We start from the raw sequence: 18,144 nt of genomic DNA, 5'->3' as shown, positions 1-18,144 counted from the left end.
TCAAGTTCAACTGATGATATTGTTGTTTCAATGTGTGCTTATAAAATATGATCTTTGTATTTTCTTGTAACTTCTGTTACAAGAAATTAGAACTCTGAACAATATTTAAACTCCATTCAGAGTTACATACCATAAAATAATACTTATGATTAACATAACAGTTTGATTGCTCTAATTACCTGTATTTACCTTGTGACATATTACAGGGCAAATTACATTCTGGGTACAGTTACATCACAAAACATCAACTGTGAACACCTTATGTTACCGTGGCGTTTAAGTCCATGGGAATTATGAGTGTCTACTCCCAAATTCCCATCCGGGCTACATTATTATCGGTTCATGGTATCGCTTAACTTTTACGAGTATGAGTACACACACATTTCACAGTATCGGCCCCGATACCCGATACCAGTATCGGTATCGGTGCATCCCTAATTGTAACTGTGATATTTTTCTCACCTTTTGTGTTGAAGTCATTGATTGTTTCCTCTGTAGTGGCTGAGCTGAGTCCAAATGGATGAAATTGTTCCTCCGTTGCACCACCAGACTCTTCTCCTCCTGTTAATCACCTGGGGGACACACACACAGCAGGATTTGTAAAAAGAGTTTTGATAAACACAATGCTGGACAGCAATGCTGTCATGTACACAAATACAGTGGGGCAAAAAAGTATTTAGTCTTTCCTTTATCCTGGTGCATGCTTGATACGGCACATGTGCATTCAGTGCTGCCATGTCAATCATGTTATAAAACACGGCAACTGGCCAGCGCCATTCTTTCCCAACCTGGAAGCAACACGAGGCAGCTCGTGTATCGATGTTACCAAACAAAGGCGTCCAGCCTGGAGAGCAGCTGTGAGACGAGCTGACGTGCAGTTCTATTCCATCTCCAAATATCTGTTGGTGCTCCAGACATTTTCATTCCGGTAAGTTCTAAATATGTTCATATCAATCTTTATAGCCTATTAGTTTTATTTTCGATGCGCTCTGAGCTCATAGCAAATTAGAACAAACATCCTACTGAGTGATTTTGCAGAACTACCTTCTATTTATAGAGTTGCTAATTATTTGGCATTATTGCAGCAAACCAGCCTATTAAATGGATGAATCACATCGTGACTGGGTTCCAGTGCTACACAAGGGACCTGCTTCAAACATACCACCATGCCAATCAGATTACTTCTTCCATGTGAGGGTGAAGAGGTGGCCCTTCAGGATAAGATGGTGAAGGTTTGCTGCGTTTGGTGAACAGTGGTGATAATAAAACGAGGGAAAAATGAAACCTGCTCCTGTTAAATATTCTTAAGTCTTGTGCTGTTAAAATTGCTGTATTTTTTCAAAAGATACAGTAAATAAAGTAATGTTTGTAGTGAATGATATCATGTAAACACTCATGATTTTGTGTAAACATTTTGTCATTTGTAAACTATAAAATCATTTTTCTTCTTTGGCTCTCAGCTAAGGCGGTCGCACTTTTCTCCTCTCCTCCTCACCCTTATCTTCCCTGCTTAGCCTCTATGTCCTTGTCTGTTTCGTGTGCATTACTTTCCCTGGAATAGACTCACACGGTCGTTCTCTAAAACCTAAAAGAGAATTATGGATTTGATTAACTGGTCTCTGAATGCTATTGACACCCTTTTCTCAACGAGAAGTCTGGGCTCGGGAGAGCCCGAGTGCCCTGGAGGGACTTTCCCTGCCGGATACACGATGGACGGGTGGCAGAACTGGAGAGTCATGTGTCTGGCGGGACTGTCGATCGAGGACGCTGAAGATATCTATCTATTCGGAACCATGATAGCAGGGTTCGTGCTGATCGGAGTTGGCTTGGCCCTGGTTTATCGGAGAAATAAGAGAGCGGAACCGGCTGTTCAAACCCCCCCAAGGCTGCCCGCTGGAATTGAAGAGATGAGACGAAGCGCGACCTCTCACAACGAACGTAATATGGTCAACACCTTGGAGATGCTTACAGCTGCTGTGAAGGCTCAAAGCAACAACATTGAGCGTATGGGGGAATACATCAGAGAGAGGCCTGCTCAAAATGAGACCCTTGAGCGACAGCTGCACGACATCACGGAATGGATCACTGCAGCTTTGAGGTCTCAGAATCAAAAGAATGACAACACCACGGAACAGAAGTTTGATACCAAAAAAAAAAAAAAAAAAAAAAAAAAAAAAAAGAAGTTTGATACCATCATGGGGAGGATCGTGGCTCTCCAACGGGAGCTCGAGAGGCCAGTGTCGGAGTGTTAGGGCAGCCAAAAATTCTCCTGGGCTGCTCGCATGGAAATTTACAAAATCAACATTGAGATTGCGGACCCCCATAACGGCGCCAGCTGCAGGCCCAAGGCTGGAGCCGAACAATCACTCCCTGATAACGACTGTGTTACGGCTATTCTTCCCGTCCCATGCAAGGACACCTGGATTGGCTGGAGGACTGTTTACTTAGCCTGATAGGCCGAAGGACACTGTCTCAGCTAAACTATGGACACGCACACACACACACTTACACTGATAAGCACTCACTCATCCCCCCTCCCTTTCCAACGCCTTCGATGCTTGTGCCCTACCGGGGAAGATAGCAGTCAACTGGACCAGCACAGACATGCTGCAGGACCGGATGCGCTGTCTACACCGGCTCTCTCTTACCCTTTACCCGCCCCTGTTGCTTGTCTTGTGTTTCTATGGTGTATTGATAGTCATGTGCTTTTGTGCTGAGGTGTTTTTTCTGTTATCAAACTGTTCTCCCACTAGGAGCTCAGTCTGAGTGGAGTTTTTTTTCTCCTCCTCTTACCTCATATAGTGTATTTTCGTTGTTTTTCCTATCAGCCTACCTTCTGACATGTCTGCCCAATGTGATGCTTGTGTAAAGTTGGTCAGAAGGTTCCTTTGTGAGTGCGCATGCGCCATTGGCGTGCTGCCTGCTGTAACCCCTAATTTCCCTCAGGATGAATAAAGTATTCTGATTCTGATAAATGCCATGGATTCTACACTGTAACTGATGTGATGTTCTATAAGGTGGTTTCAATAAAATTTAAAAAAGAGGCAAAAATTAGTTTGTTTCTTTATTCAACTTTTGAACAGTGGGACTCAGTCAGTATATATTCAGTAAATGCAAATTATTTACACGGCAGTGCACTACAGGCATAAATCTAGACCCCTAGATAAAACATTATGGGTCATTCCCACAACCCACAGCTTTACTGTGTACCAGCACAGTATCCAATAGCGGTGACAACTCCTCCAAAGTAGCAGGTGGGATTTTTCTTTTTTGAGGACGGCTCCTTTTACCTTTCAATACAGATGTTCTGTTTATGTTTTGAACAAGAGCCTTTTTTTGGGCAGCTGAAGATGCAGGTTCATCTGTAACAGTCCTTATGCCACAGATCAACATTGTTGCTTCTACATTAAACAAAAGAGCAGCGACATGGGTGCAGGTCTCTGCGACTCCGGCCATACAGCTGCAGTGGGCGACTTCAACCTTCCCTGTGATGCTCACAGTGACCCATGGCTGCGATGCTGGTTCATTCAGTCTTTGAGAGTGCAGGACCTGAAACACACACAGACAAAGTTCATTTAAAGACAAGAACTATGAGCCAAGGCCGACACAAATGTGTTTTATCTACTTTATCATAAATGTAACAAAGTGTTTAGAAAGTTAGCACATACATGTAATTTTTCATTTCTTTATGTGTCCATCTATAGAACGCTGCATGTTATAGTGTAAATCTGCCTGTTCTCTGTCAGAAACCTGCCTGCAGAAAATGAACCTAAAGTATGTAATGCAAGGATGTCATCACTTTAGAGATGGAGAAAGCATAAAGTGACAATTATGAATCACTTAATATGATAAGGAGATTCTGCAGGTCATTGATCAAAGTATAAAACTAAAATAAAATGTATTTTTAGTGACACAGGATACAAACATGGAAGCAAGATGTGTAATTAGGATTATTTATAATAAATATGAATAGTGCAATTTCTTTAACCATAAAGAATAACAATCCTTCAGGACAATGTCACATCAATGCACTGAACTCACTATGTTATCCATCTAACAGCCTCCACATGTTCTCACTGTAATTTCCCCTCATGAATGAATTTATGCTGCGCTAATGTGAATGTTTGCAGGGAAATCAAACGCGTTTCACTCGCAGTACTCGAGCTGACTTACCTTTGTTTGAATGACGACTTGTACGCGCTGATTCCACAGACAAGGTCCGAAAATATGTCAGGCTACGTCAGTAGCGGTTGGTCTTCAGGGTTTCTACTCCACGGCCGTATTTCATACGGGTCCACATTTCCAATGCACGCTATTTTCTGCAAGTACCGCCACTTCGCCTCTGGACGCAATCGGTCTCTATACAGTCCATTCTCTTTTGAGCTGCTTTTAAGCATCTTTCTTGTAGTCGTCGTTCCAACACAGTGTGTTTGTTTTGATTCGTAGACCCCGAAAACGACGCTGCGCTCCCACAATGCTTTGTGGCGTGACGTCAACTCCAAAGCCCTATGAAGTCCTATTCTACAGGCTGATTGCCCTTGTCACTACCCGATCCGTACCGGAAACCCGATCGGTACCCCGCATGCGCAAATCTTACGTCACTTCCTCTCTTTGCCAACATTGCGACATTCAATATGTTTGAATGATATGGTTAGCGCCCAGTTAGCTCCTAGCATTTCTCAGCAGCTCTGCCTCCTTTTCGACTACCAGGACATTTAAACAATGAATAATCCGTATCCGCAACAAATTTTTGCTTTTCTCCTCAACAGAAAGCGTTCCCCGATTGAACAACAGCGCCGTAAAATAAGAAGAATGGTGCCTAATGACAGAGTTAATAATACAGACTTTATAATATGTCACGTGAAGATTCAGCAGCCAGATGAAGTGTTTACTGGCAATTGACAGTGATAGCGGACATTATCATCACTTTTCCAACAATCCTCTCCACACCGACAAGCATAAACACACTCGATTATCACTAAATCAAATTTAACACACGTTTGTAATGACGCTAATTCAGTTTACAATAGGGTTCATTCGCTCAGTCAGCAGGTGGCGGTGTCCTCGTACACTGGGGAGTACACTGCCATTAAACGAACAGAAGAAGAAGAAAACCCCTGCACATGCGCGGTACGGATCGGGTAGACCCGATTTGTACGGTCTGACTTTGCACATGCGCAGTAAGGATCGGGAGTCCCGATCTGTCACTATCTTTTAATTTTTTTATTTTTGTCTACATTATATTAAATGTTTCATTATCGGAAACATGTTAAGAGATACTTGTTATTTTTAACATCTTAACAGATACTCTGACCTGTAACTATCGTAAAATGCTTCGACCGGAAGTAGACACCTTTCGCACATGCGGGGTACCGATCGGGTTTCCGGTACGGATCGGGTAGTGACAAGAGCACCTGGCTGCAGCCACTGTGGAGCTCCACAGTAACCGGATACACGTGACCTCCACACTAACCGGAAACACGTGACCTCCACACTAGCCGTAAACACGCATGGATACCGTGGAAGTCATGCAAGTTGATCGCAAAGGTTGGTTAAGTCTTTATGAAACACTTTTTTTGCGTTACAAAAACATTCCTCCTTATTTTAATGTTTTTTCATCGTGCTCCATGGCAGAGAAACACACAGATATGCTTTTTCCTGGGCCTGGTTTAAGTAAGAGAGCTGGATTAACGGCTTCTGTGGGCGAGAAGAAGCAAAAAACACATTTTGCATTAGAGTATGATTTATTGTTGGCGTCAGAGATGCAAAATAACGAATACTTCAATACTGTACTTAAGTAGAATTTTCTGGTATCTTTACTTTACTGCTGTACTTTTTTGTGCCTACTGTATACTTCTTTATACTTCTACTTCTCACATTTTAGCACGCGTATCTGTACTTTGTAATGCGTACATTTGTAAATCAGCCCCCCGCACGCGTGCTTTGGACGCAAGATTACTTCAATATTTTGTACATAAATTATACTTTAGACCCTGTACTTCTTACTTCGACTTGACTAAAAAGTCGAGTCAGTGCTTTTTAAACAGAGGTATCTAAACTGTTAGCGTCAACACTGTAAATTTCATCACAAACAGATTTATATATTTATCAATACTTCTATTCGTCATTCTTTTCTGTACAGCTTTTTTATTGCCCAGATTTTAGTTAGCCCCTGTTCAATTGACTGTTATATGTCAATAGAAACATGTCTCACAAATTAAAGTGTCTTGTAAAATATTTGTGGGTTTTTTTCAAGAATTTTCTTCCCAAATCTATTACATGCCAACTGTAAATTCTTATTTCTGCTAAAACCTTAACTTAAATGTATATATGGTGTTTATCTGTTTCTCTCTCTGTTTTAGATGCACATATCAATCCGGAATTCGGGCTTAAAGCCAGAATTGCAGGAATGCAACACGTGTTGCAGAGGACTCTTTCACTGCCCTCTGTGCCCCACTTTCAGCCCTACTGTCAGGGCAAAGATTGAGGAGCATCTAAGTGTGCATATAAAAAAATGCTTTGCCTTTCAAAGGTATGTTTGTATTAAATATACTTTATAGTTATAAATATGCACTTTTTTTAAGCACTTCTGCAGTATCTTTGTTGACATAAAAGTTGCTGTTGATATTGTACAGTTCAGTGCATTCATCTGCAACAAAAATAGTGTTTTTATAAAATATATTTTTATTTACTTTTCACCACTTTTCTTGACATAACTTTTGTGATCCATACCATTTTGCTTTCATTATTGAGGTTGGCTTGGATGTTTTTGTTAACATGTACAATCTGATTGTTAGACAAATTGATTGCATTCTATACAACTACATTTAAATTACATCTGTTTGTTTGTTTGTTTGTTTGTTTTTTCTCTTACAGATAAAATGATATGCCGGTGCAGGCTGGCTTGCAGGACAACAGGACACTTTCACCGCCCTGTCTGTAAGATTACAATCATACGGCGTGGGGATATGGCAAGGCATATATTGTCTTGTCAGCATTCTTCAATGCCAAGTCAGCCACCATTATCAGGACTGCTCCCCGCTGAACTCTCCGAGGAGACCCATATTCCTCCGGCAGTACTCTTCGAGGAGCCCCATCTCCCCCCCCCAAGGTTTTGTCTTCGGTATCTGAACCATTTTCTGAGTCTTTGTTAGAACATTCATAAGCTCTACCCTCTGTGTTCAATAAAACTGCAGCTGATGGAAAGTCCATGAAAATGACATGCCCTCACTGTGGCCTTACTCTTCGTAGCTCTGGCAAGCTATTTGCACACTGGAGAGAGGAAGCCAAAGCTGTGCTTGAAGGACAACACGTGCCAATTTTCAGACTGAAAAAGCGCAAGTTCCAGGAAGTCAGTCAGGTCAGTATTCACTTTAAACAGTAGTGTAATTACATGGTTAGTGACATTTGAATAACTGTTGTAGCGACTTCCACAGTCGCTACAGGCCGGGGCTGGAGCCTGCCTATTTGCCTGACGCGCTGTCAACTTTACGCAATAATGCGAGAGATGGAATTGTTTGCTTGTTTATTAAAGTGCTTTAAGAGTTTACAGAGTAATATCATCAGCTCCTGATTCAGACTCTTACAACATCACAGGCTCTAATAAACGAAGCGAAACATGTAGTGCAGCGGTCAACAAAAACTACGGCTACCGAGCCCTCCTCTCTGTCAAAATCAAAACCCATGAATGACAGACTGACAACGCCCATTTATGTCACCGCTAGCACCCACGTGACTCCCATAACAACCAAACAAATAAAAACCCAGTGATCATCAAAATTCAATACATTCAATTATGGCTCCTACAACTGTTAAAAAACTGTTCTGCAACAGAGAAATAACTGTTTTCATCCCCATTTGCCTGACACAGGAGCCAGCAGTTGTTGAAGATCTGTGTCCTGCTGTGCAGTGGGTTGTCCAAAATAAGGCACTTTTCCGTGGACATGTAACAATGCCAAAATATCTGTCCTTAAATCAAGGGGACCAGCAGAGGGTCTTAAGAGACATGTCAGAGGAAGAAGACACTGGAGCAAGGGACTTGTTCCTCGTTGTTTTTCAGTTTGCAGAGGACATGGAGCTCTTTTTGAAAGCATGTGCTGATGAGCAGGGGCTAAGGGTCAGTGCTATGACATGTAATGGACAAATGAAGGCACTGGCTGTGTTTGTTTGTTTGTTTAATATGTTGTTGTTTTTTTGTTTTGTTTTTTACGTAGTACAAAATTCAAATTAAACTTATTTCAAAATGTTGTTCACTTTATTCTGTGTCCATACTTATAATAAAGGATTACAGTGTAACAGCATTAAATGTAACAGCATTTTTTTTGAAGTTGTAATTTCAAAATAAAAAGCTTATTGTTGATATTAACAGTAAGAATTGTAATCAATAATATTTTTATACATTTTAACCCTTTAAGACCTACCATAGAACCAAGTTCGCCAGAGCTTATATTGTATTTTTACATGCTGTGGAGCCATTTTTGGGAGCATTTCAAGTTGCTATACATCAATACAACCATTATAGCCCAAACTTTAATAATATGTCTGCATTAGGTGCATAGTAATTACATAAATTGCAAAAAAGTGCAATAAACTACAAAAAAATTGAAAATCGTTTTTGTTTTTTTAACATATATTTCTAGTTAGAGAAATTTAAGAGGCTTATCCCTCAAAACTGTAAATACAAAAAAGTTACACAAACTAGTTTCCCACCACAGGAAATTTATTTTGAGTGTCTTCATAGTTTTATTTTTGAAATACACCAATTTTTATATACTGCAGGAAAAACGAAAATAAATATTATAGTGCAAATTTGCAAAATAACAGCATATGCATCAAAATAAACTATTTCCAGCAGTGCAATATGAGTCCTAAGCATCCCAGAAACGACACAGAAAGTCATAAACTCAAACATAACTTTTTAAAACACATAACAAGTAAAACACAAGCTCATAAGGGCCCGATCGTAAAAAACTACATTTCCGCAAAATGACGTCACTTCCGGTTTCAGGCAGGTCATGCGGTCATGTGATAGTTCGCGCTGATGGACGTAGGAAGTGTTACAAACAGCTGATGGATCGGCGAAGCGTGTTTCTAAAATATCATGTTTTTGTTGCTGCAAGTGATTTTTATGCAGTTTTTGCAAAGCTATATGTGGAAGGAAACTGTGACCTAGGACAAGCTGATGGCATAAGATGTAAGTACAACTCCTCCAGTTTCATATGCAAAAAAAATTATTGTGCTAGCTTAAGTGGTTGCAGAGCTACCGGGATTTAAAAATAGTTACGCAAAACAGAGCGTGCCCGCTCCGATCGGCTGTAAAGGGTTAAACATTAACACTGGGCTCTATCCTGGCCAATTGTGGACACTTCACTTATTCTTTTTTTTGACTACTGGGCCCTATTTCAGGAAGCCGGTTTAGAAAACTCAGAGTGAAAAACGATACTCAGGGTTGAGTAACCCCGAACTGTCCAACTCGGAATATTCGGTTTCAGAAAGGCTGATAACAAGTAGTTCAATCAACGCGGAGTTGCTTTAACCCCAAGTGAAGCGCGCGGACGAGGATACATAAAGCCCTGATAAGCGGAGCACAGATTAAGCGAGTCACCATGGAGACGGAGGGAAAGAAGGCGCGGTCAATGTATTTCACAGCGCTTGAGGCCGAAATTCTGATGGCAGCATATGCCGATAACATGCAAATTCCGCGGAAAAAAGTAACACAGCCACAGCTGCAAAAGAAAGGGAGCATGCATGGCAAAACATAGCCGACAGAGTCAATGCGTGAGTGTTAATATAAACATTGATCTAGGGATTTCCACCCATTTAACACGTTATTTTATCATATGTTATTTTATTTGTTATTTTATACATTTTATTTTGTGACGTGATGTGAGCGCAGGTGCAACCCAACAGGCCCCAAACGTGCCTGGCAGCAAGTAAAAATGAAATATAAAAATATAGTCCAAACAGGTAAGGTGTAATTGTATTATGAGCCATAGTGCTTGGTCTGTTTGTCCCACGTAAATCAATTGCAGTTAGAGGCTACATTAATTTTCTTTCTGTAAGCACTTTTTGAAATTATCTGAGCACATTACAAGTACACATTTGCTTACTCTGCTCAAATGTGGCCCGTTATAGCCAACAGAAAAAAAGCGGAGGCCCGAAAAACAGGTGGGGGTCCTCCACCACCACCACTCACAGAGGCTGAGCAGTTGGCCCTCAGCCAAAACAGTGGGTGCCCTGTGGCCGAAGGCATCTCTGCGGGGACATCCTCTGAGTCAATAACCCCGCAAGACACAAGTGCCTACATAAGAGGTAAATTCAAAATAATACATGATGTGCATACATCCTTTCTTCACAGTCACCTTTGCAGTGCTGCTCATTCATTTGATAAACTCTTTACCATAATGAATTATTTTGTAGTGAAGTTATTTTCCTACTGATTTTGCCTTCCCTCAGTCTTGGTTGTCTTTGAGAGCATAATGACAATGAAGTGTAAGGTGATTGGTATGTTTGTTAATTGCCATTTGGTCCCTTGTAAGTTATAAGTGACCTGTATAAACCTCATATTCTATCAGTTGATGGTGGTGGTGTACTGCATCTGGTGCAGCCTCCTGTTGAGCCAGACCAACATGCAGTTGTGAGTAATACTCCACAGATTATATGAGTTTACAGTAGAACAGCAATGTTGTTAATTTCCTTACTACAGGAAAATAATGAAGAAACATTGACAGCTGTTACAGAGGAGGAAGCAACAGAGACACTTTATGAGGTTTACATCTTTTAATACTTTGTGTACAGGAAACACAGGCGACCAATAAAGCCAGTTGAACAAAAAATCTGTTTTTCCGTCTTTCAACATGTTGAGGTGATGGGTCAAAAGAAATGATTGTGACATATGGTGTCTCTGACTGCGCTTCCATCTTGTATGTCCGTGGGAGGGTCAGGATGTTCATGGTTTGGATCACTGCTGATGTTTGGTTCAGAAGGACAGTGTTCTCCTCTAATTGTGGCAATGTTGTGAAGAATCACACATGCAACAATAATGTCACATGCCCTTTCTGGGGTGACCCTGAGTCTTTGCAGGCACTGGAACCGGGCCTTAAGCATTCCGATAGTCATTTCAATTCTGGCTCTTGTCCTGCAATTAGCCAGATTATATCGCTGCTGTGGGCCCGGTTCAGGGTCAGGGTAAGGGGTAAGCAAATAGGGTAAACATGGATACCCCCTATCACCAAGCAAGTAGCCAGTGAACTCTCCTAAGACAGAAGGGTACACTTCAGTTCAAATGTCCCTGAAGCAATTGGTCTTTATATATTTTAAAGTATTCTCAACTCACCATGTCCAAATTTTGTGCTCAGTGTACATTCACGGAATATTTGTGAGTCATGAACAGAGCCTGGCCACTTGGCTTCCACATTTGTGATAATGTTGGCAGCATCACATATGATCTTCACAGTGCAGAGAACACAAATTAGCATCCATCACCATGATGAAATAATTTGTTAGTTTGAAATGCTACAGGGAACTATGTACCTGTACATTAATGCTGTGGAAAGACTTCCTGTTCACATAGTCTCCTTCATTTACTAAAGGAGCAATGATTGGAATGTGAGTGCCATCTGTACAGCCAATCACGCCTGGGAACCGTAAAAATAAATGTAAAATTTAAGTAGTAGTTCAAATATCACCACATCATAAATTAAGTTTTGGTCATCCTGATACCTGCAATTTTGTGGAATCCCTCTTTGATGAATCTTGTGGGTCTGTGACCGGGGAACACCACAGATGAGTGCAGGAGACGTTTCAGTGCAACTCTAACATTCCTGACTGCCCGACAGACGGTAGCCTTGGAAACGTGCTCAGCGTCACCAATATTATACAGAAAGCTCCCGTTTGCAAAAAACCGAAGTGCAATACAAATAATATGTACACTGCAAAAACAGCTATACTTGAAACAAGCCAAATATTCTTAAATCTGACAAATTTTTCTTGTTTTGAGCAAAAAAATCTGCCAATGGGGTAAGCAAAAGTTGCTTGACTAGAATTCTTAAAACTAGCAAATTAATCTAACTGCCATATGCCTTTTAACTAGACAAAATTGTCTAAAATGTATGCTTATTTGAAGAAAATGTGACTTATTATAAGTAAAAGACACTTTGATATTTAGAAAATCTGCACCTAAAATGAGTATTATGCTTTCTTGAACAAGCTGTTTTCAAGAATTATTTGCTTACTTTAAGATTCTACACCTTAATTTAGATTTTTCACATTAAAAAAAACACCTTACTATAGGACAAATTTTCTTAAAACTGAATTGTTTCTTTCTTGATTGAGCTAACTATAAGAATTATGTTTCGACTCTGAGAACAATAATCAGCAAAAATTCCTGAGAATAAGACACCATCTCTTCAAAAAGCTACTAAAAATAAGGGAATTCATCTTAAATTAAGACAGCAAAAGCACTCTTAGATTTTGCGCTTTTATTGACACAGCAATGGGTCAGTAACTCACTGAGGTCTGTTCCAGGAGAATCATGCCTAAAATTATACATTTCAGCAGGGTACTGTGTAACATGGCCAATATAAGAAGTGCATATTCCAGATACTCTTAAAATGAATAATAACAGTATAACACACTCATGGCTGGTATCAAAAATAAATTTTGCTGAAGCTTAAAACAATCACTATTTCAAATCCTATATTACATAACATTTTAGAAGAACAAGTTTAACGACCACACAAACAAACATGTGTTTTACATTTGAACAACTTTTCTATAGAAAAAAAAAACAACCTCACTGACTAACACTGAGTCTGATAAACAAGGCAGATGGAGTCTGTCATCTGGGAGACTCACTCAATGAATGACTTCCACTCACCAAGCGCCTTCTTGTAAGAGGGGGTTGAATCTCGGTCATGGATGGAGTCTTTGAGTATTTCAGTTTGCAAGACAGACAGCAGCGTGGAAATGCACTATGGATATGTGAGGTGGAGGGCATAGTAATATGCCATCAGATAGAGCAGTCCCTCATTAAGATCCTTCCGGTCAAAAGTGCTCACCGGTGTGGTTCCAACAGCTATCATGCAGTTGCCTTCAGAGACAAGCAGAACTGGACAAGCCAGGGGTCGCTGACGCAGGTAGCCTTCAGGGTCTTCTGAAGTCTACATGACAGAAAAAAGAGTATTAGAACAAGACTGTAAGAAACACAATTTTTGAGTTGCATTACAGTTTAAAATAGATCAACTTTTTTTGTAGGTTTTATTAACATCAACATGTTATGGGGATCTGAACTTTAAGAATATTTGACTGACTCCACAGTAAAATATATAAAATGAAAACATGAGTAACTGCAAAATTCAACAATATATACACATAGAATATTGCAGCCTTACCTTTAGGACATGGAAAAAAGCCTCACTACAGATGCCCAGCTTCTTAGGTGGTACTGTGCTGGAAGGGAAAAGCATGGGAAGGGCTCTGAACACAGCTGCTGCATGTTCCACTGGTTTGAAAAAAGAAAAATAAGACAGGGCAACACCATTAAACATTGCAAATAATGTAATCTGCAAAGCATAAATGTAGACAAATCAAGATACTGTAGCATTACCTCCATCCAAAGTTTTTGGATGGAGGTAAGTGCTGGGTTCCTCTCTGAAGAAGTCACCATCTCCAGTAGTTGTTAGCGTTTTTTCAGCAGCAGTCTTGTTCTAAAATACAGTGTACATAGGGCTAATTTCACATAAAATTGCACAAGAACTTTAGGTCTCTAAATATGAAAGATAGTACAACAAAATATCAGTAAAGTGTTGAACAATAAAAAATATGTATATTTAATAAATGTGTAGGCCACTTGATTTAAATCAAAACTAAAGAAGATTCTACTGTCTATCTGTTAAGTGAGTATTGGTGGAATTATTTGAAACTGCATAAAACAAGCTGGTGTGTTCTCAGTTTTGTCACACAGCGATAGGACAGAACTTACTTCTTCACATTTGTGCACTGCAAGCCATAGAGCCCGACGCCTGAGGCAATGTTCAGGACCAGGAAACAGATCTTTGATGTCATCTCGTGAAAGTGATGAGAGCAGGTCTTCTCCAACATTTGCTTCTGCAATACGAGTTTCCAATTATCACTACATTGCATTATCCTCATGTGCAAGCCAGCTGACAGCTTTGCTTGGGTAACAGACAGGATACATAGGAAACATAATTTAATATTTACCATTTAAAACCATGACTCTATTCCATTATTCTCCCTCCTCACTGCTCCACAGGTTCTAAATTACCTTCCTCCTATTGACTGGTAAAAGTAATATATTTGTGATACATCAATTAAATGCATGTATACATATAAATGTTTTTTTTTTTTTTTGCTTCCTGGGCTAAAGTATATAATGAAATAACTTCACTAATAGAAATTTGAAACTCCCACAATTTCTGTAAAACTGGCATTAACTTATGGCACTTTGCACACTTGTTGAATAAATTCACAGACACTGAAACTAATAACTGGACATGAATTCTTTCATAACTTTCTGCACTAGCATATTTAAAAATGCTAATGCAACTAAGCTAACCGCACAGCTAAGCTAAGCTAACAACCGGGTATAGCCTGCCATGCTAGCGACTTAACATGCAACATACCAGAACACAAAACAGAAAAAACAAAACAGTCACATACCTTTCAGGTTGGCAATTGTTATTTCGTCCAGTTTTTCCATAGCGTGCCTTAATTTCTTCACACTGTACCAACTGTATCGCATCTACACCCAGACCCCAAAATCCTGCAATCCAACCGCTTAGGCACGGAGCTAGAGGCGGGAAGGTGGGCTGTACCAACTCAGGAGTATGGGGTTGTGTACGGAAATGGTTTAGTTCGCTCTTTTATACCTATAAAATGATATATATTTAAATATTTGACTATTTAGTTAGATTATGTTCTGTAAATACTGACGTGTGGGTGCTGTTACTTACTACAGCTGTTATAAGGCACTGAATTAGGATAGCCATTCCTACCCCATAATGGAATAATCCTGGTTATCTTGACTTTATGGGAAAAGTAGTTCACAGACCAGTAAAACAAAATGATTTGGCGCTGTGTTATCTACATCGTTTTTGTGGGTCTGACCCTCAAATCCCTACTGAGTCATATTAATTCTGCACATAGCCATAGTCCAGATTTCCGTGAAGATTGTGGCATAGATGGATGTGTCAAAGAATATCGTGTTTACAGCTAATTTTGGTATCACACTCTTCGAACACACTCCGACCACCTTGCCAATGGACGATGCAGCGGATCGATTAGGACACAAAAATCTGTAAGGTGAGACTGACTATATACTTTAATATCTTTGAAAATAATCATATAAAATATTCATGTTAGATGTCTACTTGTTTTTACAGCTTAACAGTAGATATGTTAATGCTTATTCCTTATAATCCACAACAATGCTATCTATTTATAAAGAATATTCTGATAGTGTTTAATTTCTTCTACTAGAGAAAACAACATTTTGTATTTTTTTTAAACTTTTGTTTTAAATAAACCGATTGTCATGGTCCGCAGTCTCCTTGGTTGTTTGTGTTTATTAATATTCATTGTGTCAGTTAGTTTCCTAGTTATTTGTTAATTATTTCCAGTGTTTAGGTGTTCTCTGTACCTCCCTTGTCTTCAGTGTATTGTCCCTGGTTCGATATTCGTGTTTATTCCTGTTTTACTTTGATAGTCCCTGCCCTGCATCGGTGTATTCTGTTTTGCTTCCTCCTGGTCTCTTCTCATCTGATTAGTGTCAGCTGTGTTTCGTGCCTGTCTGCCAATTCCTCGTTTCCTTTTGTGTGTGTATATTTAGTGTGTTCTTTGTCGGATCGTCTGTATTCTCTCCTGTGTTATCATCTGTGTTCCCTCCCTGATGTTTTCATGTCTTATGTTCCTTGTTCAAGGTTGTAAGGTTTTTGCAACATTTTCCATGTTTCCTGTGTTCTTTAGTTTAGCTTTCCCATTTTAGGTTTTTGAGGATTTTTCAAGGCTTTTAAACTACAGTTAAGCTGCCAAATAGCAATGAGCATTAAATGAATATCCATTTATTAAACTCAGCTTGAAAACATGCATATTTTAGAGTAAATTATAAAATGCAGTATATTTCTGACATTAAAATTTTTTAGAAATTATCAGTGTACCTTGTATTTAATTTCCTTATCCGCAACTAGTCAATTAATCAACCAATCTCAATTGCAGTTCTAGGAGGGAACCCTCATCAGCAGTGAACAGAAATCTGAGTAACATGTGGGCATACAGGACTGATTCAGTGGTGGAAAGCCAGCCAACAATGATATGATATGAGATTCCATTCCATATTACAGTTTCACACACAAAGATATGACATGTGTGGTCATGAAATATTACCTGGGTGATGTAATTGGACTACACGTGAGCTCAACATATGTTTTATAAAAGGTACACTGCTTTACATGCATGAACTGTATTTTCAGGTTATTGTTTTGGACAGTTTTGTGACAATTTTTAAAATTAAGTTGTTGTTTTCCTATAAATTCTGACAGTTGAATGCGATTTTAGCATTGCCATAGTATAGATATACTGATGCTGATCTATTATTCTGTTTGACATGGCCTAAAGTGAATGAGTTGTGCTGTTTCTGTTTTTCAAATGGGCCTGTATTTCATGTTTACCATGTGCTTTTAGTTCCTGCCTTTGTTCATATACTGCATATTGTGTCAAACTTGACAGCAATTATATTAACTTTAGTGTCAATAAATACATTTCTTAAACTGAGCAGCTGTTTAAATGCCCTTACTCTTGAAATGAGAAAAATAATCTTATTTTATTCTGGAAATTCAACCAAACCATTGTCATGCCTTGTAACTGGTAAATAAAGCTCAAGATGAGCTGAAATATCCTTTTAAGGAAAAGTTAGACATATTTTCCTAGAATAAGCTTTATTTTCTTGTCCAAAACTTGCTTGTTAAGAATATATTTTCTTTTTAGGCAAAAAATAAGAAAAAATGTCCATAAACAAGGTTTTTTTTACTTTCTTGAAAATCGTTTTTTGCAGTGTACAGAACTGAGAGAATGTCCGCGATGTGTCACATGCGTAATATATGGCCTGAGGATGTTATTCAAATAACTTATAGATTGTGCTGAGAAACGGTAACGTTCGCACAGAAAATCATCAGGAAATGATAAAATGTCCAAACGCGCTCTAATCACTCTCTCCCGGCGGAGAGCTCTGCGGAGGATTTGGGCTTCACGATCTACTGGCTCTTCAAGGAAGGGACACGCCATGTCTGACACTTCCTACTGTCAGGTTTCCGACAAAGGGGCGGAGACAGTCAGGGTTAGTTGAAGTAAACCTGCTAGGGGGCAGGTTAGCTTCACGGCGTGTGTCGTCATAGTGACTCATTCAGGCTTCAGCTGAACTCGCTTTGTGAAACCGAAAACCCAGAGTTTTCGTTAACTCAGGGTATACTTACTCAGTTTTTCCACTAAACCGGCTTCCTGAAACAGGGCCCTGCACTGCAGTGGACCAAAACAATGACACGGGTTTGATCTTAAGGATCTAATAGTTGTGTGTGTTGTGCATGACACTGCCACACAAATATGTATTTGCAAGATAGAGTAGAATAAATTATGACGCATGAAATATTACATAGGCTGCAGTGAATTTCTGTTGATGCAGCCTATTGAGCTTTAAGTTTCCCAGTCAAACTTAGCTTTGACGCACCTGCTAACAACACTTTTACTCTTTTACATTTCATAACAAGACACCATAGCCAAAATATTAACAAAATATATATTATTAAAAAATTCAAAGCTGCAGCACATACAGCAACAAACATCGTTAGTAAATGTGTCCTGGAGTTTATGCAGGTGCAGAAAGTGCTGCTGCTGTAAGTAAGCCCTAACAGCTTACAGATCACTTATTTTCTGGAAAGATGGTAGGAAAGGCATCACTGCTCATTTCTACAGTCTCCCAGATCTTGGAATACAATCCCTTTGTACCCATGAAACCACTTCGCAGTACTATGAGTCCACTAAAACCTATAAAGAGAGTGATCCTGGAAGAAATGGGGCACACACTAGTGACCCTCAACAATTGCAAGACAGCCTTTTCCCCGATGCTCAGATGGG

General features: G+C 39.6%; 1 protein-coding gene and 1 long non-coding RNA gene across 3 annotated transcripts; one reads left to right on the top strand and one right to left on the bottom strand.

Moving 5' to 3' along the window:
- The first annotated feature begins 7,101 nt into the window (after positions 1 to 7,101).
- Positions 7,102 to 8,185, top strand: LOC113018136 (uncharacterized). The gene is made up of 3 exons (XR_003271715.1): positions 7,102 to 7,123; positions 7,252 to 7,360; positions 7,871 to 8,185. It is a non-coding gene; the product is annotated as an uncharacterized LOC113018136 (long non-coding RNA).
- A 4,279-nt stretch (positions 8,186 to 12,464) lies between these two features.
- On the bottom strand, positions 12,465 to 15,253 carry LOC113018135 (uncharacterized). Of its 2 annotated transcripts, XM_026161195.1 has the most exons (6): positions 14,680 to 15,253; positions 14,221 to 14,298; positions 13,982 to 14,106; positions 13,607 to 13,706; positions 13,392 to 13,501; positions 12,465 to 13,160 (listed from the first exon to the last, which is right to left on the bottom strand). In XM_026161195.1, exons 2-6 carry the CDS (start codon positions 14,231 to 14,233, stop codon positions 12,972 to 12,974), a joined length of 537 nt encoding a protein of 178 aa, XP_026016980.1. In that variant the 5' UTR covers positions 14,234 to 14,298; positions 14,680 to 15,253; the 3' UTR covers positions 12,465 to 12,971. The 2 variants fall into 2 exon arrangements, with proteins under 2 accessions (XP_026016980.1, XP_026016979.1); XM_026161194.1 differs by lacking the exon at positions 14,221 to 14,298 and having other exon boundaries at positions 14,680 to 15,252.
- Positions 15,254 to 18,144: the final 2,891 nt, after the last annotated feature.

This window comes from Astatotilapia calliptera, unplaced genomic scaffold (genome assembly GCF_900246225.1).
Source record: "Astatotilapia calliptera unplaced genomic scaffold, fAstCal1.2 U_scaffold_42, whole genome shotgun sequence".
Lineage (NCBI taxonomy): Eukaryota > Metazoa > Chordata > Actinopteri > Cichliformes > Cichlidae > Astatotilapia > Astatotilapia calliptera.
The sequence above is the reverse complement of the archived record's forward strand: the minus strand, read 5'-3'. Positions and strand labels throughout refer to the sequence as shown.

Bases quoted from the DNA above. Each gene is read 5' to 3' on its own strand.
- LOC113018135 (XM_026161194.1), bottom strand. From the start codon at position 14,761: ATGCGATACAGTTGGTACAGTGTGAAGAAATTAAGGCACGCTATGGAA. The intron at 14,107-14,679 runs GTATGTGACTGT...CTCGTATTGCAG, and splicing joins AACAATTGCCAACCTGAAAG to AAGCAAATGTTGGAGAAGAC. The intron at 13,161-13,391 runs GTAAGGCTGCAA...TCTGTCATGTAG, and splicing joins CTTTTTTCCATGTCCTAAAG to ACTTCAGAAGACCCTGAAGG.